Raw genomic sequence first — 26,511 nt, forward strand, 5'->3', positions numbered from 1 at the left:
TTTTTATTTTGATCACTATTTTCGGTATTTCCGTAATTTAAGTCCGATGCGGGCTAAGGCTGTGAATCATTTCGCGGTTAATTTTAACTTTTGGTTAAAATCTGACACTTGAGTGGTTACTTTGTGTCGAGTAGTTAAATTTAACTAAAACTGCGGCCCATTTCAAAGTTTGACGGATGGAAAGTTATTTGGTTTTATTTTGCACTGGAAATAATTCTGACGTAAGAATTGATATTAGAATTTTCTTTGCGAGAATTTTTTCAATGTCGGAAAATAACCATCGATCTGTCAAAAATAACCATGCTCTCGAGCAGGGCTGTTTTTGACATCAAATTAACCGCTCGAGTGTCAGATTTTAACCAAAAGTCCTAAGTCGAAGCAAGTTTGTAGGGCCATCATCTAACGAGTTTATATTGGATAAGTTTTGATAGTTTTCCACGTGTTTTGCATATTTTTAATAAATTCTGAATAAAGACATGAAATTTTGAACTCTCATTTACCCATTTTTGCTTAATCGGATCCGGATAAAACTTAATAATAATGTAGACCTACACTGAAAATAACTGTAAAACCTGTTGATATTTAGTGGAAATCATGTTTCATTTATCTGTAATGCACATCAAAATGATAAGATATATGGTCGCCTCTAGATTCTGTATGAATTTCATATGAATGTCGCATTGTTTTTCATATAGATTTCAATTGAAACACATTTGACCGAATCAAGAGTTTTGCACATACATTTGTACTGTACTCATTTCCACTTGAAAATGAAGTATTTAACACATGTAGTTCCAGTCAATAGAAAACACATCATCCGAGGGAGGGTTCAATGGAGAGTTCAAGGGAGCGGTCAAAATGGGGGGGGGGGGGGTTCAAGGGGTGTGAGGATTCAAGGGAGAGAGGGGGTATGGAAGTTGCAAAAATTTGAAAGAAAAGTCAAATTATTTGCACTTTTATATAAAAAGTACTCTATTGTTCATGGAACTTACTGTTGAAAAATCTTCCATGGGTGGGGGGATTAAAACCCCCATACTCCCCCCTGCTCACGAGCCTGTGCTCTAATAATTCTGTAATTCGAGAACCGATCGTCGAATCCAGATAAAGTTTAGAAATTGCCGAGCTCTATCTGGATCTGGATTACTGGGACCTCTCATTGTTTATGTAAATCCAGAATATGCACAAAAATCCTGCACATAATCATATTACACACACAGAATTTTTGTGACTTCAACGAAATTCAGTAATGTTATAGGGACCGTGCAAGAGGGCGTGGTTTAGTGGCCCGGCGACGACAGCGCACGAGGCGGCGAGTGGAAAAAATAATGCTACCATAGCAAAACTTGTAAACTGAGTTTGAAAATACTTTCTAGCGTCTTTTCTCTGCGGATTTTTTTCCGAACCCTATGGAACTATTCGCGTGTGGTGCGAACGATTGCTCAACATCGACTGACTATTAAATTTTGAATCGAATTATTCATTCTGTATCTAAATACGGCCACGTCATTTTCTGTCATTGCAGTTGGATTTGTATATAATATTTATCATATTCACTCAAACTCAAACACTCAAACGATATTTTCAGCACATTTAATGATTTTTAATCGGCTTGACCAGAAACACTGAAAAATATCTTGCTTAAACATTCTAATTTCAGATCTTTAGTAAAAATTGCTTCTGTGTAATTTCTTTTTATACTTTCACTTAAAGAAAACCCCAATAAAAAGTTTAGATATTTTTTAAATGAAGTAAGTTTATCTCGAAGTTATTCATACTTTCGCTGAATTGCGATTATTACACCACTTGCTATTACTTTATCTTCAGAGAAAAATAGACCCAAATAATTTTCCATCCGTCAAACTTTGATATGGGCCACAGTTTTAGATAAATTTAAGTACTCGATAAAAAATAACTGCCCGACTGTCAAATTTTAACTAAAAGTTCAAATAATTCGCAGGATGGTCCATACTCTTAGAATGGAGGAAGAAAATAAATTGCAATCGTAAAAATGCAAGCAATCTCACGAGTAGACAGTTTGAGGTATATTGAAAAAACGAGTCACGAAGCTAACAACAAATAATCATTTTATTGAAACGCTGAACTGTTTTGCCTTTCTCATATAGAAAGGTTATACAATCACTTGAAAATCGACTAGTAAAAATTGGCCTAGTGTCATATGCCATTCCACTCAGTTCGTCGAGCTGAGCAATATATATGTGTGTGTGTGTTTGTTTCTCGAAAATGACTTAACCGATGTTGACCAACTTAGATTCAAATGAAAGGTCTCATGGTTTTACACGGAATTCTTGAATTTCATCCGGATCCGAATTGTGTACCGTCACTTGAAGAGTCGAAAGGAAAAAAGTAAAAAGTTTTCTAAATTGGTCTCGAAAGTATTCCCGGTTTTCGAATAACGACGGCAGATAATAGTCAAACACTCAAAAAAGGATCTCACCTACTTTTACACTTAGTCCGGTATTCCTAATCTTAGGTTCAAATTAAAGATCTTATGTTCCTACCGAAAATGATGCATATTTTTCGGATGCAATTAAAATCATGCTAGTTGATGGCCATACGAACAAACTTCGATTATACGTTCTCGGGTTCTAGTGCCCGAAATACCTACAATAGTGGAACTCACTTCGTTTTCTCATCGATGTCAGAGAACTGTTTCATTCTGTAGGTTATACTAGTTGATGCACAAACAATCTCTATGGTTTATTTTAAGAATCGAAGAGAAATATTTTTAATAGTATACCACAGTATTATATATGAGAATATGAATGATGTCAGAAAACGATCATTACACCACTTTGTTGTATTAAAACAGGTTTTTGACTATTTTATTCAGCGTGAACATATGGTAACAGTGACAAGCTATGGTTGAGTTTTTTCGTCTATCCGCCACTAATGGCGCTACTTGTTATCGAGCACGGTCCCAATAGATAATGATTGAAGCTATGAGAAAAATGTATACACTAAAAAATACTATTTTATTCTGTCTTGAAAATATAAATTTTCTCGAAGAGGGATTTTTTATATCATTTATTTTACCCCTTTAACAATTTTGGTCGTTTACCAGGAATATCGAAGAGGGATTATTATAGTATCTGTTGATATGTTGCAACTTACAACTGATGAAGTTTATTCAAGTATGAGTGAAAATGGGAAAATAATAAACAAAAAAGTTTTTTCACAAAAATGCTCAGGATTTACAAAAAATGTTTGACATTTATATTTTTTAAGTGTTTCGGCTCGATTTTATGAAAGAACGCAAATTTTTCAATAAAACAAGAACAAAACAAAAAGTTCGTCGAGATTAGTAAGTGTGTGACATTCAATTTTCTCGGAGACTTAACCGATCTCAACAAATTTAGATTCATATAAAAGGTCATATAATCTCTTACATTCAGTTCCTGAATTTCATTTAGATTTGACTTCTGGTTCCGGAAGTACAGCATGATATGTGTAACGAAAATAAAATAGTGTCACTCAATTGTCTCGTAGATGGCTGAACCGATTTCCTGCATCTAATGTCGTTTTCGTTTTTACCAATTACACTTTACACCAGTGCACAGTGGGAAAAAAATCTATGAAAACCCGCAAAGAATTCTATAACTCATGAACTAATTGAGATAGGTCAACAAACTAAAGCGTTTGTTATGTAAAAATGTCCAAGGAATTCAATGGAATGGTTTACAATGGCCGCACGAATCGCAATCCTGCTCGTTTTACCCCAAATGTACTGCAGTTTTAGGGTTTCCTATAACATTCGCTCTGTAACTTGAAAAGAAGTCAAGTGCGGTATTCTGGAATAGCCTACTTTCATGTAAAAAAAAGTCTGGAGAATCGATTAGAAAAACCCACACTGGCCGCACGAAGCGCTTTGGTGGCTATTTTACCTCAATTCCTCCAATATGTGAAATTTTCATCTAAATCACCCTTAAGTCCTTAGCGAACCACGTTGAATGCATACGAAAACTGTCTTATATTATGTCAAAAAGTCTGGAGAATCGAACGGAAGAACCTACACTGGCCGCACGAAACGAAATTTCATGATATCTTATTGTAAATCGTCCTTAAATCTCGGTAAAATAGTCATCAAAACGTTTCGTGCGGCCAGTGTAGGTTCTTCCATTCGATTCTACAGACTTTTTTCTATAAGATAAGCTAGATTTAGTAAACTTCCAATAAGATTTGCCTTGATTTAAGATCGATTTACAATAAAATACCATAAAATGGAGAAATGGGGTAAAATAGTCATCAAAACGTTTCGTGCGGCCAGTGTAGGTTCTTCCTTTCGGTTCTACAGACTTTTTTCTTTAAGATAAGCTAGATTTAGTAAAATTGCAATAAGTTTTACCGAGATTTAAGGACGATTTACAATAAGAAATCATGAAATAGAGGAATTGGGGTAAAATAGTCACCAAAACGTTTCGTGCGGCCAGTATAAATTCTGGCATTCGATTCTGGAGACTTTTTTACATAATATAAGATAGTTTTCGTATGCTTTCAACGTAGTTCGCTTAAGACTTAAGGGTGATTTAGATGAAAATTCCACATATTGGAGGAATTACGCTAAAATAGCCACCAAAACGTTCTGTGCGGCCAGTGTACATTCTTCCATTCGATTTTCCAGACATTTTTACATAAAATCAAGCTATTTCAGTAGACCGCACTCTATTTCTTTACAAGTTACAGAACAAATACTACAGAAACCCCTAAAACTTCTGGGCATTTTGGGTAAAACGAGCAGGATGGCGGTTCGTGCGGCCATTAAAAACCATTCCATTGAATTTCTTGGATTTTTTTACATAAGAAACACTCTTGTTTGTTGCCTTTTTCCATGGTTCCCGTTTTTTTTGCGGGTTTGCTGGGTATTTTACCCACTGTGCAGTGCTACACTTTTTCTGGTGTAGCACTCATCAAAAGTTTGGTGTAGCTCTGTGCAATGGAATTGTTAATTTGATAAGCTCACAATACTAATGGCCGAGGATAAACTGTTACGGAAGTTTCAATGAGACTATTTAAATGGTAAGAGAAAGAAATTTTCACAAATTTGAGAAAGGTTTTTCATCGTTCTTTTAATAATTTTGTGCATGCACTTTCTCCGTTGTAACTCGAAAATAGTTTCCTGTACAAGTACATGGTGTTCAAGAACTAGAGTTAAAGGAAAATTGAATGTTTTCCAAGAATTTGATAACCTTTCAATTTTTTTCGAATTCCTTTTTGAAACTAGCAAAGCAAAGTCGTGGCATTACATTCCTTTTGTGGAATTTGGCCTTTCTGTTTAAACAGACTTCGCGCAGCCGATTCTTAGCGCACTACGATCCTACTGACACTATGAATCCTTCTTGACAACTGACTTGTAAGGCCCGCGCCGTATGCATTGAACCGCCAACGTGGGTCCTTTTTGTAGTTCCTGACCACTATTTCCGGCAGTGGTCCGAAATGGCAAAAGTCGGTTCGTATGATTAACAACTAACTTGACCTAAAAATTGAAGTAATCTTAAGCCTAATTTACACTTTTTTCGCGTACTCGTCACTCCTATAATCCTGGAATCGGAAGTGGAATCCAGGTAATACATTGAGTTCTTTTTCAGGCGGATTTTGTGTGCAATTTTTTAATGGAAATCTGCAAAGCTTTCCAAAAACAAAGTTTCACGGATTTCCGAATATCACATCTTTTTTGGACACATTTGGATTTTTTTTGAAGTCATTGCACGGAACATTTTCGGAGATACGGCGATCAACTGGAACGAGTATAAAACCGAGATGCTCCACTGCTGCTGTAATTCCGGCTGTTCCGATAAAAATTCTCCTGAAATTAACCAATCAATGAAAACTAAGAAATTTTTAATGAAACCCAAAGCTAAACAAAACCTACCAGGGGGCTTAGCCATCATTTGTTTATCTATACTACGTTTTTTATGCTACAATTCGAGATCAATTATAGAAAATGGAGAACACCTGAAAATTGTTCAATTCATTTCAATGAAACTAGCAGCAATCCAAATGAACAAAGCCGACAAACTGCACCGACAGAAGAAAAAAAACAATGCAAAAAGTGACGTACCAAGTTAACTGAAATCGAACTGAAATTTTCCGTCATGCCAATTCCTGGTACATCTCAGCACCGTTGAAGCACATTCCAACGGTAGCCATGCATGCGTACATTCATATTCACTCCTTCGAAATGAGGTCAAACTGCACGGCTGCCGTGCAAGTCGTGGTCGTCCTTCGACCGGGCAGCAAGGAGCCCCGGCATTTCGATGGCCTCTTGTGTAGATTTTTTTGTTCGCCATGGATTGCGACGTTTCCTTCCATCCGTTTAGCTGGAAGCTCCGATGGAAAGAAGAATTCTTCGGCAGCAGTGAAGAAATAAATCGTCCCAGGTGCGGCCACTTGAGGACGCATGCGAATTTTTTTTTATTGCGAAAAAAATCGTCCATGCGTACACGCTATTAGCCGGTGTGTTGGAGTTTTTTTCTGCTTACTAACGGGGACGTGAGCTCAAGAACATCCTGATCGCTTCCAAATGCGGTGGTAGTTTTTTTTTTGTTCAATGTCTCGGTTTTCGAGCATTGTAATTAAATATGTTATAATAAATGTTCACAAATAATACTCATTTGTAGGAATTGTTGCGAAATTGTTGCCCGTGGTTGCTGATGGCCGCTTGATGAAAACGATAATGGCCAGAGTGATGATATTTATGGGCTCTAATCGCTGTCTCGTCAAATCGATTCAAAGAGGCACAATGGCTAAACTAATTGCCGGTTGGAGTGTTGATATTCTCTAACCGCATGAACATTTTTTAAACCTAAACGTAATACATATGATAATATTGGTTTAACTGTGGTTTTACTATCTCTCTTGTCATTTTTAGCTCACAGATATATGAGGCCAATCGAACCAAACCCCCACAAATCAATCGGCAAACCAATAAATTGATAGGTTATTGTGGCATTTTGATTGACGGATAGAATAATGGGGATGCGGTTAGTTTTAATATGGCGCCCTGAGTATAAGGTAATTACGATAAATTATGTACTTATTGATGTACGAACGAACACTTGCTTCTAATCAGTAAGTCATTTATCTGCGCAGGAGTCTTTTTCAATCCGAATTCTATGCAGTGTTTCGTGCAAAGTTAAATTGAAATCGTACGTTCAATACACATAAAATTTTGTTTGGATTTAAGTCCTGATTGAAAAAGATGGCAATAGTGCAGTACATACAATCTATAAAACTACCCTGCTAAGATGTTTTCGAAAATAAAACTCAACTAAACTATTGGCTTTTGTTTTCCAATAACTACCGAGCCTTATATGTGCCTCAGAATTTAACATTGTCACGTATTATCAATGAAAGGATCCAATCCATATTCGGTTTATTACCGTCTCATTTGCGGCCCTTACACGAGACAATACTATTGTCAATTCAAGGAGTATTGACAATACTTTTGATCGTGTAGTGGAAACTTCATTGGATTGACGAAAATATTGTCAAAAAATCAAAACTGTTCATCAATCCTACAATATTTTCTCTCCAGAGAGGAAACAGTTAAATATGTACAATGACCTTTTCTCTCATATGTTTCAATATTCAGTTGCAATATTAAAGTTCCAAACCCTTGATTTTTTCGAAAAACGCGGACTCAAGGTACCAAGCCATTTGGATTGACGATATTGACAATACCTGGATTGACAATAATATTGTCACGTGAAAGGGCCGCTTAAGGGCCGCTATTCGTAAATTATCACCTTCAAAACAAACGAAGAGAGCAGTAGCATTTTCATCTCTCATTGCAACAAAAGAGAGTATCAATGCTAACGTCACTCGTTCCGCTAACAAATTAACGTCTGCAGCAGAGATGCCAGATATTTTTATAGAAAATCTGTATTGCTTTGTATAAAAATCTGTATTAATCTGTATTCACTAATAAAATGAAATTCTTATCACAAAATGGTGCCAAAAGATGTTATTCCAATATAACGTGGTTGTAGGATGGTAGATTCAATCAGTCATTGCCGCGCTCACAAGAATATTCAACGTTTATTCTTAGTTTTTTGTTTTTATTTTATAAATTGTTGACTTCATTATTTGACATAAAATTTCAACGCCCAATATGCAACGTCAAGTCCGGTCATACAGCTCTCAGTTTGACGGTAAAGTTTCATGATGTCATTACTTCCTTGAATATCAGTTCAAATTTGTTTCAAATTATAATATAAATGGATTTCACAACAGATTTCCATATCAATTTGTGATTTGTCCATTGATTGACAGACGTTTATCTCGTCACTGGAATCAAATACTAAAAGATAGCTCAAACAGAACAGTTTAAGTTGTTCTTTCTAACTTTCTGTGAGATCTGAATAAATCTGTATTAAATTGAGGAAATCTGTATAAAATCTGTACTCTTTATTAAATCTGTATGAGCATGTAAAAATCTGTATAATACAGAAAAATCTTTATAAATGGCATCTCTGGTCTGCAGATAGAATCAGTCGAATTTCAATTCTCATTTTTCATGAAAATATGCAACGTTTGACTATAAAGAATGTCTAAAACATGATAAATCGAAGTAATTACACCCCAGAAACCGATTTGAACGTGAATCTCGTTCTAATAATCGGCAAACGGTGCTGAAAGTGATATTTATTTCTTGTTATTTTCGTCTATTTTGAGTCATTGAACATGGCTTTTATTAGCTGTGCGAACAGAGCGAATGTATGACAATGGATTTATTTATATATATTTATATATATTTATATATATATATATATATATATATATATATATATATATATATATATATATATATATATATATATATATATATATATATATATATATATATATATATATATATATATATATTTAGGGTTAATATGGGACTTGCTCATTACTTGGGTGTCATATACAAATTATTTCAAATCAAAAGATGGCTTTTTGGTCAATTGATTTCGTCAAAACTCGTTTATTGTTCGTTGACTAATGCCCTGGATGAGGGTTTAACGGATGAAAAAATACAATTTATGGGACTTTTGTTCAGAACTATCGTTCAAAAAAATAAATTCAATTTTTTTGCACAATGCAAAGCATCATTCGAATATTTGCTTTTCAAGCAAATTAGAAAAACTAACAATTAGCGATAAGTGTTTTATCAAAACAAAAATTATTTTGCAAAATTTAGCAGTACACTTCGTTTTAATTTTTTATTTTCACACTTCTAGAAAGTCAAACCTAATGCCGACACAAGGTCAAGTTTTTTTTCAATTTTAAATCAAGAGCACCATTTGCAGTTATGGAGACACTCAACGTCAACGTCACGGAAAATTCTGACGTCCGGTGCGGAATAATATCTGACTAAAGAAATTCTTAAATTAATCCTGGTATCGACCGAAGTTGGTTCGTATTTAATGCTGACATTTTTTGATGAACTGTCATAAAGCCTAATTAAATAATTTTCTAACATTTGTATAACTCTCATCTGCTTTTATGACCTTTTGAAATGTTCTGTCAATGCCATTTCGACCGATTCTAGTGTTCTGTCGGCTACCTGAATTTCTATCAAGCGGGAAAGGATGTCAGATTTTTCGTACAACTCGATAATTTAACAGCCGAATAAAATTCTCAAGCCAATCGATTTAATATTAATCAATTGATCGTTCGATAATTAAAAATTAGGATTTTTCGAAATATTCGATTATTTTTATAATCGAATGATATTCTCAATAAACTTAAATTCCAGTCTACCTACGGAGTTATTAATCGTTTACCCTACCAATCGATCGATATTCCAACATCCCTACACGCGAATGTGAGAAACTCCGTCGTATTTCTTCTGCCGTTCAATTCGTCTATTTCGCTCCATTTTATCAGTTCCGTTTAGATTGTGCTAACATATATAGAGAGGAATCTTGCGATTTGGTAAATATTCTATTTCTGGTTTAATTATCTCGAATTTGAACATCTGCCGTGATCTATCAACGAGAATTATTTCACTCTAAAGGCCAAGATTCAAAATGCCATGGAAAAATCATGCAGATTTGTGCTATTTATCAATAGATGGCTCTGGCTGTGTATCAAAATGATGCATCTGGTTGATTTCATCGATCTGCTTTGAAATATTTCAATCAAATATTGGGTAGTAAATTAACGACGGAAGAAGGTCATTTTTAATGGTACTGTTTTAGCGTATATCCACAAACCCTGCGCGTTTGACAATCATTTTGGTTACAAACGAGCTGTCATTTGACAGTATCAATTTCTGTCTTTCTTTTCGCTGCATGCAGCAGTCGATTCAAAACACGTTTTTGAGTCGTAATTCTTAAATGTTAATAAAAAGTTATTCCTTTCTTTGATTTTCGGCTGAACTCACAAGCATAATCATGACGGCACGCTCGAAATCCCGGCGGGATAAAAATAACCGGATCCGCCGCGTGAAGAACAAACAAAAAGAGCTGAAAAAATTGAAGAAAACACTAGGCCTCATTGATGAAGATGGCATGGATCTGATGGAGAAGGTGAAGGAGATCACTGAACAACAGAAGCGTAAACAGGTTTGTACTGTGCTGCGAAACTTTGATTTCTTGCAGTTTTTTAAAACTCATTCTGAACTTTCAGGAAGAAGAAAAAATCAAATCTGAGACCTTAGAAGATATTTTCAAACAAGAAACAAAAAACTTGATCGATACGGAAGATTATGTCGAGGTCGAAAATCAACAGTCGAAGATTAAACATCGATATAATGCTAAAACGAAGCAAGATCAGTTCGGCCAGTACCCAGTTTGGTACAACGCTAAAAAGGAACGCAGGAAGAAACTTATTCGGGAAGGTAAAATCAAAAAGAAACGCGGCCGACCGGGTAGAAAGATGCATTTTATTGATGAAACTTGCAACTGGAGGAATATCGTTTAAGGAATTTATTCCCATTTCGTTTCAATACTTGCTTATATTCATAAATGTTTGGATTATACTACTCTATTCATTTCTTGTCTCCAGACCGGACAAGAAAATCAGAAATAAAGTTTATGAATGAAATAATTAACACAAAATAACCATTCTCTACAAGCAAACTTCTATTGTCAGCTCTCATGATGAATAGGTTCTTGTTTTCACGGCAGTTGAAGTTTCGAAAGTTCCAACTGAATAACATCGAAGTGATGTAGGTCGTTTTTCTATTAATGTTACTGTCGTTAAATAAATCTGAAATCCAGTAAAGCGATGAATCTCCAGGTCATCGTCTGAACCATAGAGAGACACTTTTTAGACACTAAGCATCAATTAACAATAATGTTTAACATTGCTTTCCTATCAGGGAATAGCAATTCTAACAGCCAATGAATAACCAACATTTAGTCAATCTACTGAACGGTACAAAAACGTCCCAGTCGTCATTCATTCGGTTCACATATCGGCGACAATTCCTGTTGAGTCACTGCAACTCCATTTGCTTCCACTTCAACCGCTTTATCCTCGGTATCGGAGCAATCCAGTTCGTCTTCGTTTTTGACAAACTTTCCCCCCGCGAATCCCACTAACCCACCACCGATCGCTGCCAACCCTCCAGCTTTGAGTCCCACGAACAAACCAATTGGACCGCCTATGCAAGATCCCAGCAATGCGCCACACATAGGATAGATGGCTTTTTTGTAGCGGAGAGCTTTCCTAAGAGCAGTTTCTCCTGCTTCTACGTGGACCTGTGTTACCTCAACATTTTCCTCCACCGCATCGACAAACTGCGCCTGACCATGAGCCATCGTGTGAACTGCCTGGTATAAATCTTGAATGTCGACAATTTCTTGCTGGAGTTTTTCCATCTCTTTCAAACATTCAGCCCGTTGCCGCAGTTCGTCCTCTTCACGGTCATAACTGCTGGTTATTTTAGAAACTTGTGCCAATTGATTTCCGTATCGATTGTCCTGCTCTTCTAAATGTCCGTGATCATCATCATGAAAACTGTTCAGAGATTGCGACCGGGAGGCAAATTTTTGCTGCATATCTAGAAAAAACATTCCAAGTATCAACTATTACAGTTGCAACGTAATTCAATGAGAGTCAAATAAACAACGTGAAACGTACAAGGTCATTCATCAGTTTCCCGCATTTGTCAAGGCATTACTCACCTAAATACTCCCCCATCCCAGCGAAAGCCATCTTTTTGGCCCCGTCGATACCCTCGTCGAAACGATCCAATTCATTTTCCTTGACCCTACTGCGCACCTTATCAATTTCCAGTATCAAGTATTTCATCTGCTTGATCACACGCGTCGCGTTGATTTGCTCTCGTTTGATTCGATCCCAATCTTTCAGCGAACCTGCTTTTTCGATGTTGCATTTGTGATTTTTCAGTAAACTCAAATACTGCGGAATAGACTGGTTGAACTTTTCGATTGATATTTCGGCAAGTTTTAGCGAAATTTTGTCGTTTTCATCTGTGACGGAGTCCATTATTGGAGCTTGTGTTTGTTTCGCCTGATTTTCACTTGTTTGACTCAGTAAACACAAATTTCATACAAGCTATCGATTTCCGTTTCAAACATAACACAAAGGTTCAAATCGCGCAATTAGTCTGAATGACGAAAGCGATGTTTCGAATTTGTTTTTGCTCAAGTTTCACTGCGATCACAGTTTTCTTTTGTTCTAGCAGATTTATTTGTTTATATTTTTCTCTTTCTGAGAAATATTAAAAATCTCACTGACATTCGCTCATAGTCGCCTTTAAAAGAGGGGACGATTTCAATGAGCTACGTTCACCCACCAATTCAAACCTACACGTCCCTTGAAAAATAGCAACTATATTAGATTTTTTTAATCTACACAGCAAATAAAATCGTAATTATCGCCTTTGGAATATGCAGTGACATATTAGCAAAATCGACGCACGTAGATGGACAACGTAAAATCATAATTTATTTTAGATATTTTGAGAAACATATCAAAAATCCAACACTAAAAGAGCATAATTCTATAATCTATTTCGCGTAATATTACAACATTGAATGTTATTCTACCGATCATTTCAAACACGGTTTATTTACAGTACACACTTAAAACCATTTCTTGAGCTCGGCATAATAAAATGCCGAAACTGATCAGCAACACGTAAATTTGCTGATTGCTCAGTAATCAATACGCATGTTTCTGAGCTTTGTTAAATGCATTCACTGATATTTCGGTAAAATGCTTCACTTTGCCGAAACTTGGCATAATTGCTTGCTGAATTTATCAGTAAACAACAGATATGCCGACATCAGCAGAGACGTTTGCCGAGATTTCGGAATATGCGCTAGCTGTTGCCGAGATTCAGCACAACAGCTGTCATTTATTGCCGCGTAACATTTTCGCTTCGCATTGCGCGATTATTTTCTGATGAAATTCTCTAATGAAAAAATGGATAATCTTCGAAGAAGTGTGGAACCACTTGCAAGTAAAAATATTGAATAAATAGCTTGAATGTTTCGCTTTATAAAAAGCGACTTTATCAGAGCACTCGCGATTATAAGGGAAAACACCCAACTCGGGGCTTAAAGCGTCCTTGAGACAAAACTTTGGGGGATATGCGAAAAAATAACCCAATGCATGGAATAATTCAATGGATCAAAGTAAGTTTATTTGAACAATACCGTATATTTGAACAATACCGTATTTGAACGATACCGTATACCGTATTATTAAATATTGAAAATTTGTGTAAACCAGAAATCAATATGTATATTTATTTTCATATTTCCAGCTCGACTCAAGGCATCCGGAAAGGCCGCTGATGGTAGTGATGTCTGAGGAATTTGGCGAAGGAGACTGCCATTAGTTTGGAGAGATGTAATAATTCCCATAGGACCGGAAATACTGTCAGCATTTAAAACTCTGCATGGTTTTTACAGTATTCGGTATCAAATGCGAGCCTTCCGACAAATTTTTTTAATACTTTTTTGTAAGCTACATGCTGGCAACAAATTTGTAAGCCTCCTTTAAATGTTAATAAAATGAATTTTTGATCCTAAATGGCGTGTTTATAATGTTGAGAAATCACAAACAAAATTAATCGACTAGATTTTCAATTACTGATGATTCGGTAATTTATATTTTCATTTTTTCGTTTTATTGGGTTGCCGAATATTCAGTGACCGTTTCACTGATCAAACATGATTTACTATGGGGCGCCTTCTCAAAACTCGCTTGTGGAAAATGGGTACTAGACGCAACTACACAATTCTGTCCCCATGCTATCAGAAATATGGTCAGCAATTTATGATAAAAATTTTTATAGTGTAAGATAACCATAAACAATTCAAAAGTCAAGTTATCTCAAACTTTTCGAAACAATGAAGAAAACTCATTACGCTTGCTTGGTTTGCTCATACCCACGACAACGGTTGGTAGTCAGCAGAGCTTAAAATTGTCATGCATTCTCAAAGAAAGAAACCATTCCAACGAACTCATTTTCAATATTTTACTGTCTCACTCGTAAATGACCGACACCAAAACAAATGGAGAGAGATGAATCATTCTCGTTTCTCATTGAAAATAAGAGAGAGTACAATTGCCCACGTCACCCTTTCCTCTATGACAAAACGAAACCAAACTAACGTCTTCAGGGAGCATCAGCGGAAATTCAATTCTCATTCCTTCATCGATGTTTTGAAAATCTGTGAAGCTTGGCTATAAAAAGTGACTTAAATATGACAAATCGAAATAATTACATCCCAGAACCTCTTTGGAAACCGAAACTACTACAAATTCGAGCACCAACAGGTGAAAGTTCTTGTGAAACCTCTTTCTGTCATTTTCGATTCTCATAGCTTCGATTGAATATCGACACTTTATACTATGGGATTTTCACTGAAAACTGCAAACGTCTGAAAGAGCAAAAGAAAGAAAAAAATACAATTTTGAAACTACTGTTCCGCTTATGTCATAGACTGGACATAGATTTCGTTCTCATAGTTCGCAAGCGAAGCTGAGAGTGACAGTAACTTCTTGTCATTTTCGTCTATTTTGAATCAATGAAAATGACTTTTATTAGCTCTGGTAGTCAGGCACATATTAGTCCCAAAGTGTAACAACTGGGCAAATATAAAATGTAAACTATGATCGAAAATCAATCAAGTTTTAGACGGAACTAGACATCTTGATGACATTCCACAAAAAGCAGCCCCAACAAATCTTCTGCGTGGTGTAAAACATTAAAACGCTCAGGTTGCTCTCTGTAATTATCTGTATTCGAAAGTGTGAAAGAAACATGCCAGTTTTACAGTTATTCACGTCCTCCAGTTAAGTCTGTGACATTACTCACCCACTTTTTGTAACGCAAGGTTTTGCAACTATTGAATTAAATAGTTACATTGTAAATCAAAACTTTGTTTAACTCTAATTAGGATGTGATAAATAAGAATCGAAACATATTTATGAAGTAAAACATGTTTTCGTTGATAATACCGGTTAATCTACAAAAACGGTAAATGATTCATTCATACAGTAAACGTTGAAGCGTTTCTTGTAGCACTCTGCGTTCTCAACTCCTTGAGTTTAGTAATATAGAAAGCAATCATAAAGACCTCACTGTATGGAGATATTGAAACAGCGCCATAGTGAGATATATGAAAAATTTGGCTTTGGATGAAATTTTGAGCGCAATTTATGACGCTACATTTGACCTTAATCGTTGAAAAGTTTTTAGCGGCTTGAGATTCTTTAAAAGCGTTTGTTTGCAATTTCTTAAAAGTTGAATAACAAAGGTTACGTTTGAAAAAATGGATGAGCTTCAATTCAGCTTCAATGCTACCAGCTTCGATAAGGAAGTTGACTTAAAAAAAGTATTCGCCAAAGGTCTTATGCACAATCAGCACGCTTATTTGAAACGTTGATCATTATTCCAGATTTGAATATCCATCTCCTAGCACCATTGTTCCCTGTAGAAAGCAGTCAACGATATCGATACGTCCTTTAAATTGGTCGCAGTGTTTAATTTGCTAATCCCGTCAAATTTATCAAAAAAATGCAAATTTTCTGGACGCGTTTGCCTACAAAATTAAATCATACAGTAATCGTTCTACCCTTCTGAACTCGTGTTCTTTGTTCATTTAAAGGTAAAATGCAGAAAAATCAGTGTAACGTGCATCTGTCGTAAATTTGACATTGATAAATGTTTTAAACCACCTACTGCCTGTAAATGTTCTAAATTATTGCTACTTTTTCACCCAGTTTCTTTTATTGAAATCTGAGTATAAATTACCCTTATTTTGACATACATGGATATTATTCGAGGTGAACGGACGTATTCATCTGTGTGGTGTGTGTAAGATGGCGGAAATGAAGAATAAAAGTCACGACACCCACTTTTAAACAAAAGTCTTTTAGCCATTAAATGAGTTTTCCCAGTTTGGTTCGATATGGGTAGTATAATATTCATTAACGGGTACTTACGGAAGATGACGTACCGTCCGAATCGTACTTAATTCTCGGTTGATTTTTCATTAGGGCGTATAAGCAAGTGACAGTTTCTATTTAATCACTCTTTCTTTCGATTATTGTGATGTGATTAAAAAGATTTCCTTTGATATCACTATTCTGTTTGAAAGTCGAAAGTTTCGGGTATCATTTCATGCAAAGAGTTGAGTGATGAACGTGGAAACCGCTTGGTAATTAATAGAAGAGAAAGAAAACAAAGAGAAACTGTCACTTGCTTATACGCTTTTTTGAAAAATTAACCGAGAATTTGGAAATTTCATGTAAAGCACCTAGTATTGAGTAGTTTTACGGCAGCATGTACGGGGCTTCGGTACGAGGTTATCCCTTAACAAAGCTCAAAAGTTTCGTAATTTGTAGACGACCCACCCAAAAAAGCTATCTGGTTGACGAGAAAAAAATCAAGCCATCGTCACTCGTTGCTGAGTCCAGGTAAACAAACTGTTTACAAAATATTTTCACTGAAACTTTAAAACATACCTTGCTTCTGTTGTGGCAGAATATTTTCGTGAACTACGCGAATAAATTGCGCAAGAACTTAGCAACTATGGAGGTGGACACCGGCTACGAAACGAACGACACCTGCCTAGCACTCGGAAATGGCTTCACCAAAGCCTACTCGAACAATTTACCGAGCGTCAACAGTGAAATGCTGTGGAACTACTTTGTCCAACTGATGCAGACCGCCACGGAAAATCCAAATGCCGTAAAGATTCTGTGAGTATGCACCTCAGCGTCGACATGACCGGTCTTGAGTTCCAACGAACTTTTCTGTGTCAGACAAGACGTCAATCCAAAAATTGACATCTTGTCCGCATAGCGGCTGGACTGGCAGATTATTGAAGGATGCCATTTTTGCAAAGTTTGTGTTGCTTTTGCTGCATTTGACTGATGTCGCGTTGACAGCGAAGTCAGATTTCGCTGACGGAATCATTTTAGAAATCTGTTATTGATTATGTTCTATGCTTTGTTTTATTAATTGTAATATACCATTCGATGCGATCGAATAGATTTGTGATTAACCAACAGATGATGTAACAAATGCTTGAGAATCGAAAGTAAGTGTTAAAAACGAAATGAATGCTAGTCCCACAGCATATCTTTTTCAAAAATGATGTAAGTTCATAGCTAGAACCTGCTAAATTAATGTGTTTCGTTCGATTGTTGAAGGTTATATAGCTAGCCCAAATTAAAAATAAACACGAATATTTTTATGTTATTCTGCATTCATAGATAACTAAACAATAACCACCCTTTCAGACAATCGATGGCAGCTAGCAAGCCGGAATACTTGGTGGACTCGATTTGCTATGTACAGTTGAAGCGAGATGATCGACAGTGCACAGTGAAGGGTCAAATCATAACGGGCACGAACGGCGAAGAAGCGAAAGCTTACCAACTAACGGTAGTCGTTGATGAGCAGGGAGATCGAATACTGTCGATTGAATGTTCCGGATGTGACGACACTGGTGACTGTCGCCACGCAATCAGCTTCCTTAGTTGGTTGCATTGCAAGGGAGAAGCGGACGACTGCAGCGAAGTGGTTTGCTACTTCCGGGGACCACTGTCAGCTGAATTGGAAAACATTCCACCGAAACCACCGCTGAACAAAACTAAAGCGAAGAATTTTATTCGCGAGATAGTTCGTATTTTACAGACTGAAGATATCGATTGTCCGCTGCGATGGAATTTCTCATCCACGAACAAAAAATTTGCGAACTTATCCGTGCACGAAATGATCATGATGGCTGTCAAGAACAAATTCGACACGGCACAGTTCTTCGAGTACGCACACAGCATAATATCCTCATCGAACGCCGTGTTAGCTGACAAAACCAAGTTCACGCCAAGATTCAATCCTTGGTACTTGGAACTGCGTTACGCTCGAATCACCAGCGCCAAGGTATCGGACTGTATTAATCTGAATGTCACTCAAGCCGTATTGTATGAAACTATCCTTGGCTGCCACAAAGAGATCGATCCGGTAACCCAACGCAAAAAGTTGGCCGTTCGACAAAGGCTTGAAAAGTATACCAAAACCAAGTACGAGAACTGCAAGATCACCCTGAACCCCAACTATCCAATCATTTTTGACGTCCCTGATGGTATCTGCCAATCGCACGTGATTGAAATTAAATGTCCAAAGTCACAGGATCATATGCAGAAGTACGTCACAGAAAACGGTTCGATATGTGAGAAGTACTACATGGAGATTCAGATTCACATGTACATGCACGGCAAAACGGCGGGTGTGGTGTGTGTGGCCGATCCTAACTTCGAAACGAACAACGAAATCTTCATGCACTCGTTCAATTTGAACCGCAACTTTGCCGTCAACAAGCTAAACAAAGCGATGGACTACTGGAAAAACATAGTGTATCCGGAACTCTTCAACAGTTGGTCGGAGTGAGGAGATTGTTTTACGTTTCTTCACACAAACTTATCACTAGCTTGTAGTCAAGATAATTCGAGGAAATTTTTTCGGATTTTTTTTCCATTTGAACCGTTACATTTATTTTTCCTTTTACTCACGTCTGCTCTTAGATATGTAAGGACAATAAATATAGTATTTTTTTCTTTAGTGTCTAAAGAAAATATTCAATCCCGGATCGGTTTGCACTGGTACTACAGTTATTGATTTCCTACAGACATACTATGATATCCATTTCTCACTTTTTGGTTCCTGTTCACGATCGCTCAATGTTCGATGGCAGCATTATTATCTCACACGGTGGGACTCTTATTGCCGAAACACATTTGGTTATAATCTGAAAGTATTACAAAGATACGTTTAGTTATGGGATAGCAACATAAAAAAGAGCATAGTTCGCTATTCTGTTATTCGATCGAGTAATACTTTTGTCTGGAAAACTCGAACATGAGCCAGATGCAAAATGCAAAACTTCGTCGTCGAACGAAATAATCAGACTCAAACGAAATACAGAGTCAGGGTGTATGAAGGGAAAAGATCGCAGATATTCTGACTAAATTGTAAGTTTGTCTCCAACTCGTCTGTGCATAGCAGTTCAAATTGAATTGCGAGTGCACCTTAGCAGTTTAACTTGAACCGTTAGATATAGAAAAAGTTGAATCTAATTGAATGCACAGAATCGGAAAAGTGTTGCTCGGAATAATCAAGCCTAGAGAAGAGAAATTTCAGTTCGTTTTCCTGTCTCGTCCGATACAGCCATAAGTAACGGGCTAACGTCTCGGTCAACAAAATAAAAAAAACGCTTCAGTTATGTAGCTTTTGGAACGAGGAACCCTAATAAAAGATATCGACTCAGAGATTCTGTGACCTCCTAGGTTTCTGAACACGGTAACTGAAAGTTAAATTGGATCTAATAGGACAAATGCACTTCGGTTCAAACAAATAGTGAAAGAAATTCTATTGAACAATGCAAACAGAGCTGAATTGGCGATTGCTGGACTTTCAACCGGCTGTTACTTGTTCAGGCCGAGATGGCGGCCTTTCTCATTATTATTTCATGAGAAATCGATGCAAGTTTCGTATTGAAGTTCTGTTCTGAAAATCTGTTTCCACAGCCGGAACCCGGTGATCGTCACAGTCGTAAAAACGTTTTTCCGGCCATCAAATTAGCTATGCCTACAAGTTCAAATGATATGACGCTTAAACATTTTTACCAACATGTAAAAAGTTCAGCAAAAAGTTTATTATAAAAAAAAAGACTTTGTTTGAATAGAAGCCGGTTGATTTACTTCTCATGCACCATTGAACTGATACTACTGTATATGAAATAAAAGTTAAACAGGGAGTAATATATTTCAAACAGCATTCCTACACATGCTTTGTGATTAGATTTCACTTAGCATTCACTTAGCAGTCTTTTTAGTCGAGGCGGGGGTATGTGTTAGAGATGGTCGGGTATCGGGTATTTTACCCGAAACCCGACCCGTACCCGTACCCGACGGGTTTTTGGTCGGGTACGGGTAAAAATTTTTATTTTCGATCGGGTACGGGTCGGGTACGGGTAAAAAAAATTTACTGCTTACTCGGGTACGGGTCGGGTCGGGTAAAAAAATTTACTACTCACTCGGGTACGGGTCGGGTACGGGTAAATTTTTTTTTCTGATCGATTACCCGAGCATTTGTACTTCACATAAATATGTTTACACGTTGACGAGAATTTTTTATTGCAAAACAGTTGTTCCGAAAAATAAACAATTTGATTCAAGGGGTTTTGACATTCGCGCCTAGAACCAGACCTGAAAACTGGCATCTTTTTCCAGAAAAAAACATTTCTTTTCTTCCTTTAAAAAAAACGATCAATCATAGTTACGTGAAAAGTTATGTGAATATTTTCCACCCTACTTTTTTATAACATATTTGATAAGATACACTGCCTTAGCTCTAAGATGTTGCGGTCAGACCCTACTTTCCACGTAGGTTTTAATGGACTCCCATTTTTTTTTTGTTTCAATTATAGAGGCTTTAACATTAATGTCATTCACCTCTTCGGGCCAGAAAAACTTTCTGACCCTATGTGCGGGGTTGGGAATCGAACCCAGGCGGGCTCCCATTTTAAAGCTGTTTAATGCACAATCCAGTAAAAATTATTTGATTAATATATAAAATGTAGTGTAGTACTCATATCACATTCAGATACCAGAAAACTGTTATTTTAAATATTGGTTGGAGATTTTCAAAATTTACATATAAATCATTAGTATTCTAACCATAAAAACATGAACATTTATTTCAGAAAATCTGCATAGAAGTTCTTCTTATTCTTCACTTCTGGGTGGTGTCACCTCACTTGAAATGACACCGATTGATGGCACAGCAAGTTGAGCTATATTGCCAGTTCGATGTCAACATTTCATAAGGGCACATAAACCAATGAGAGTTTCTCTTTGTTTACTTTCTCTTTTGTGAATATCTCCTTAATTTTCACGTGTACCTACAAAGTACCTACAAATGTTCAAACTACTAACACTTGAAGGACTCACAGTTCACCATTTTCAAAATTGAATTTTTCACACCGGGAATACACGTGAATTATTCGATGTTTGGTCAATTCACGTAAACGAACCGATGATACTCTATCAATTTTAGGGGATGTTCGTGATTTTTCAAGTGATTCTAATGTGAATTTTTATTTGTGTGTCAAGATAATGAGCACGCTTACTTGTGGTTCTAAAGAATTGGATCAAAAGTCGCACTGTTTCGTAAAAACCATACCTACCAAAAATTGAATAGAATGGGTATTACGACATTTTGTATAAATATGCTTCTCGAAAAATTTGAGTAGATATTACTCCCTTTTGTTGACATTTGTAAATGAGTATAAAGTACCAAAGACATTGGAAATCTATTCATGCTTCACAGTGTATTTATATCACAAACGAATTTCCAGACATGACAGTCACGATCTTTTTTTGGCGCACATCTACGGTCCTCCGTGAAACTGGCACCAATGGTGATAAATTGGTTGCACTGCTGAGTTCCCATCATCGCATTCATAATGCCAATGTCAAACCGTGAGAACCCTTTCGATACGTTAGCTCATTTGTATATATTGAGATTTCATGGCACACTTTGGTCGAAATGATAACAATGCAATTAATCTCGCGCTCCACCAAGCGGTGAGTGCGGTCATTTCAGAAGACCGGGAACGGACCAGATTTTTATTTAATACTAGCTGAATTACCCGGCGTTGCTCGGAAATGTTTCGTGAAGGGAAGACCGAAAAAACTTCTCGAAGTTGTCCTGCTTAGTGAAATACTCTTGTAGTGAAACATAACTTAGACGGAAACCCGATCGAACAATACTCCGTTCATGTTCAAATTGCGAATGATCAGTGCCCCATCTCAGATCTCTCAATAATCATAAATTTCATTTCTCGACAAACCTCATTTAGTTGCTAGAAATTTGTCAGTGAACGTACTACAGATCTCTTTCATGATTACCCTGAGTAGTGTAGTAAGTATCTATGCTTTTCAAAAAATATCGATTCCCACCTTTGGTACATGTGCCAAACTTGATGGCGATTCGTTTAGTTGTTTTGTAGTTATGCTGAGACTTGAATACACTCACGTTCATAAACAGACAAAGACTATTTTCCCTTAGTTCTTTGAATTCCCCGCAAAATGGAACCAGAACTTTTAAAATTATTTAAAGAAAAATACGACCTTGAAATTCTTGCCACTCTCTTGTTTTATAAAAAATGGGAGAATAAAATTTATTTTCAAAAACCCTCCTTCTAGTCTAAATGTCGATTCTCTAAGTTGCGCAAAAAGTATCTATGGTCTTCAAAAAGTATCGATTCTCGTCAAATTAAATAAATTTTTTCATGACCCCTGTTAAGGATAGTTGCTACGCTCTCCCCCTTAAAAATACCCTTACAACTATCTCTGAAGAGCAAAAAGCACCTATGCCAAGTGTGATAGCAATCCGTTAAGTAGTGTCGGAGCTATGCCGTTACATCCCCCTTTTTAAATGCACTTGCTACATCCACTCCCCATATCTATCATATCTAAGGTATTGAAAATGTTATCGATTCTTGTCAAATTTTTGAATTTTTTTCATGCCTCCTCCTGTTAATGATAATTGCTACGCTTCCTCCCCTATAATAATACCTTTATGACTATTTCTGAAGAGCAAGAAATAACTGTACCAAATTTTATAGCAATTCGTGCAATAGTTCCGGAATTATGCCGTTACAAACATTACACTCCTTTTTTAGAGGCACTTACTACAGCCTCTCTTCACAGAATATCCTTATAATCTTATCTAAGTTGTGCAAAAGTGTCTTCAAAAAGTACCGATTTTTGTCAAATTAGATAATATTTAAATGACCACCTTTGTTAAGGACACTTCCCACGCTCCCTTCCCCCATGGAAATATTTTTATGACCATCTCTGAAGAGCAAGAAGTACATGTACCAGGTTTGATAGCAATCCGTTAAATAGTTTTGAAGTTATGCCATTACAAACATTACACCCTTCTTTTAAAGGCACTTGCTGCATCCATCCCTCATTAAATTATATCTACGGTATTCAAAATGTTTCTAAGATCTTCAAAAAATATCGGTTTTCATCAAGTTACATGAATTTTTTCATGACCCCTCCTTTGTTATGACACTTGCTACGCTCCATCTCCCCATAAAAATACGCTTATGACCATCTCTGAAGAGCAAGAAGTACATGTGCCAAGTTTGATAGCAATCCGTTCAGTAATTCCTGAGTTATGTCATTACAAACATTACACCCCCCTTTTTAAAGACACTTACTACATCCACCCCCCATATAATCATATCTAATACATGCAAAATGTTTCTATGGTCTTAAAAAAGTATCTATTCTCGTCAAATTAGTCAATTTTTTTCATGACCTCCCCCTGTTAAGAACACTTAATACGCTCTCTCCCCCATTAAAATATCCTTATGACCATCTCAGAAGAGCAAGAAGTATCTGTGCCACGTTTGGTGGCAATCCGTTCAGTAGTTTCGGAATTATGCCGTTTTAAACACTACACCCCCCTATTTAAAGACACTTGCTTCATCCACCCCCCATATAGTCATATCTAAGGTATGCAAAATGTTTCTACGGTCTTCAAAACGTATCGACTCTTGTCAAGTTATATGAATTTTTTCATGACCGCCCTTGGTAATGACACGTGCTACGCTCCCTCCCATATAAATATACTCCCTAAACCATCTCTGAAATACAAGAAGTACCTGTGCCAAGTTTGGTGGCAATCCGTTCAGTAGTTCCGAAGTTATCGCGTTACAAACATACAAACTTACATCCATTTTTATATATATAGATTTGTAAGCACATACATGTCTTTATTATTTGTCTTTGTTTATATGTTTAAATGTAAACAAGCATTTTAATGTATTTTACTGACAAACTAGAGCCTGATACGCTCTATCTAGCTCGCTATCTAAAACACTTTATTTTTTCCATCCTGAATTTTGGTAAACTTTTTACTACTCATTCGGGTCGGGTACGGGTACAGGTAATTTTTAATCGGGTACGGGTCGGGTACGGGTAAAATTTTTTATTTTTTATCGGGTACGGGTCGGGTACGGGTAATTTTTTTTTATTATTGATCGGGTACGGGTCGGGTACGGGTAATTTTTTAAATTTTTAATCGGGTACGGGTCGGGTACGGGTAATTTTTTTTGCTGATCACTCGGGTACGGGTCGGGTTCGGGTATAAGAATTTCTATACCCGACCATCTCTAGTATGTGTGTACGTACACGCTCTTTGAACATAACTCATGGTTTGAGTTGCGATTACTCAAATTCATAAACTGAAACAATATGTCAAAATTTGAGTATGGATTTGAGTAAAATAAACTTGTTGCTATGCGTTCTCTCGCATTTATTCATACATTAGAGTAAGCGTTGAGGTTTTAAACATTTGAGTGAAAAAAATACTTCTTGCAGTTCAGTGCGTTTTCATTCTCGGAATACTCTTATCGAAATAAAGAATGCAAGAATACGTCGTTTTCCATTGCCGGTTTTGAAAACATGAATCATCGTCAATCATGGATGTTTTGTGGTTTCAATTATGCTTAGTGAAAAGCGCAACATAAGGATATCAAAATAATTCAATTTTGACTCCAACCCGTTCAAAAGGAAACGGGTTTGAATCACTATTTTGCGCATTCAAAAGAAAGAAGAATAACTTTGTATATGAAAATTACGAAAAAAAATTTCTTCATTTTGAGAGGAAAGAACTCAAATTTTGAGTTGAACTTACTCAAATTTTGAACAAAATATTATTTTCTTATTTTGAGTAAAAATTACTCAAGTTTTGACAATTTCGTCCCTTAAGCCAAAATTGATTAGATAGGTGGTAACTCAAGTTTAGAGTACGTGCACTTTTTATTAATTTGAGTGATGTGTCACTCAATTTTGAGTTATGTTCAATGAGGGTGTATGTAACGAAAATACGCAATCACTTTTCTCACAAACTTAGATTCAAATGAAGGTGATATAACCCCATAGACTGCTGTAGAATTTCATTTGGATCCAACTTTCGGTTCCGGAGTTACAGGATAATATTTGAAAATTAAGGGAAAAATGTGCTAAAAGCAATTTCTCGAAAATGGCTTAACCGATTTTCACAAACTAAGATTCAAATGAAAGATCTTATAGTTCTTTAAAAATTGCCAAATCATCATCATTATCATCAAAAGAGTGAATGTAGATCGAAATTTTGGGCAGTTATCTGACACCGGTATATTAGCACCAGCAATTTGAAAGAACACCGATTACGTTGAGCCCCTCACGTTTTGAGCCCCAAACACTGCGATGTTTTGATACTCATCGCGACTCTCAAATTGTGAAAATTACTTCCGTTTGATATCCCAAAACACTATCTACTGTATTTTAGGTAAACCGACAAGTTATTGTGAGAGAGTCGACCCAAAATTCTCTAATTTTCGTGCACTAAACAAGGTGAACCGTAAAACAATTGCATTAGTGATTGATTGTTTGTTTAGGTTGCATTCAGCTGATTTTGAAGTTCCGATTTTTATCTCATCAAAATGGCGTTCGTGACAGATTTGCCAAACAATACTGAGTAGAGACGTCACTTTACACTGTCAGAACCATTTTCAACTACATACTGTTATGAAAATCATTGTAAATGATAATAATTATAACAATAATAATAATCCTACTACGTGTTTCATGCTGCCGATTCATGTTGTTTAGCTTGAGTTACATATAAATAAGTAACAGAAACGAGTATTCGCTTATTTCGTTAGATTTCATTTAGTTGGTTTAATCGATATAGAGTGAGAGAACCGAAAATAGTGTTCCAATGCTCCAAATTGAGCATTGGAACACTATTTTCGGTGCTTTCAATGCTCCAAATTGAGGGCTACGTCAAGGTGATGGACTTTCTGGTATCTTGTTCAATATTGCCCTGGAAGGTGTGATTCGAAGAGCGAGGATCGACACGAGTGGCACGATCTTCCGAAAGTCCGTACAACTTTTTGGCTTTGTTGACGATATTGATATTGTGACACGTAACCTTGAGAAGATCACGGAAAC

The 26,511-nt window shown here is 36.5% G+C and overlaps 4 protein-coding genes and 1 long non-coding RNA gene across 7 annotated transcripts in view; 3 read left to right on the forward strand and 2 right to left on the reverse strand.

The window, feature by feature from the left end:
* Positions 1 to 6,206: 6,206 nt before the first annotated feature.
* On the forward strand, positions 6,207 to 7,723 carry LOC131438743 (uncharacterized). The gene is made up of 3 exons (XR_009230981.1): positions 6,207 to 6,546; positions 6,636 to 6,826; positions 6,887 to 7,723. It is a non-coding gene; the product is annotated as an uncharacterized LOC131438743 (long non-coding RNA).
* A 2,550-nt stretch (positions 7,724 to 10,273) lies between these two features.
* LOC131436630 (protein LLP homolog) lies at positions 10,274 to 11,066 on the forward strand. Its single transcript, XM_058605459.1, has 2 exons — positions 10,274 to 10,568; positions 10,633 to 11,066. Exons 1-2 carry the CDS (start codon positions 10,398 to 10,400, stop codon positions 10,924 to 10,926), a joined length of 465 nt encoding a protein of 154 aa, XP_058461442.1. The 5' UTR covers positions 10,274 to 10,397; the 3' UTR covers positions 10,927 to 11,066.
* LOC131436629 (syntaxin-17) lies at positions 10,870 to 12,717 on the reverse strand. The gene is made up of 2 exons (XM_058605457.1): positions 12,135 to 12,717; positions 10,870 to 12,010 (listed from the first exon to the last, which is right to left on the reverse strand). Exons 1-2 carry the CDS (start codon positions 12,457 to 12,459, stop codon positions 11,403 to 11,405), a joined length of 933 nt encoding a protein of 310 aa, XP_058461440.1. The 5' UTR covers positions 12,460 to 12,717; the 3' UTR covers positions 10,870 to 11,402.
* Positions 12,718 to 16,813: 4,096 nt separating this feature from the next.
* Positions 16,814 to 19,078, forward strand: LOC131435514 (uncharacterized). Of its 3 annotated transcripts, XM_058603498.1 has the most exons (3): positions 16,814 to 16,908; positions 16,976 to 17,193; positions 17,737 to 19,078. In XM_058603498.1, the coding sequence occupies exons 2-3, from the start codon at positions 17,024 to 17,026 to the stop codon at positions 18,884 to 18,886; spliced, it is 1,320 nt and encodes a 439-aa protein (XP_058459481.1). In that variant the 5' UTR covers positions 16,814 to 16,908; positions 16,976 to 17,023; the 3' UTR covers positions 18,887 to 19,078. The 3 variants fall into 3 exon arrangements, with proteins under 3 accessions (XP_058459481.1, XP_058459483.1, XP_058459482.1); XM_058603500.1 differs by lacking the exons at positions 16,814 to 16,908; positions 16,976 to 17,193 and adding an exon at positions 17,308 to 17,592; XM_058603499.1 differs by lacking the exons at positions 16,814 to 16,908; positions 16,976 to 17,193 and adding an exon at positions 17,309 to 17,534.
* Positions 18,892 to 26,511, reverse strand: part of LOC131435515 (epidermal growth factor-like protein 7) — a 40,692-nt gene continuing 33,072 nt past the window's right edge. The window contains exon 8 of the mRNA XM_058603501.1: positions 18,892 to 19,244. The gene's annotated coding sequence lies outside the window, so the exon portion shown is untranslated. The remainder of the gene's footprint in view (positions 19,245 to 26,511) is intronic.

Source organism: Malaya genurostris, chromosome 3 (genome assembly GCF_030247185.1).
Source record: "Malaya genurostris strain Urasoe2022 chromosome 3, Malgen_1.1, whole genome shotgun sequence".
NCBI classification, from domain to species: Eukaryota; Metazoa; Arthropoda; class Insecta; order Diptera; family Culicidae; genus Malaya; species Malaya genurostris.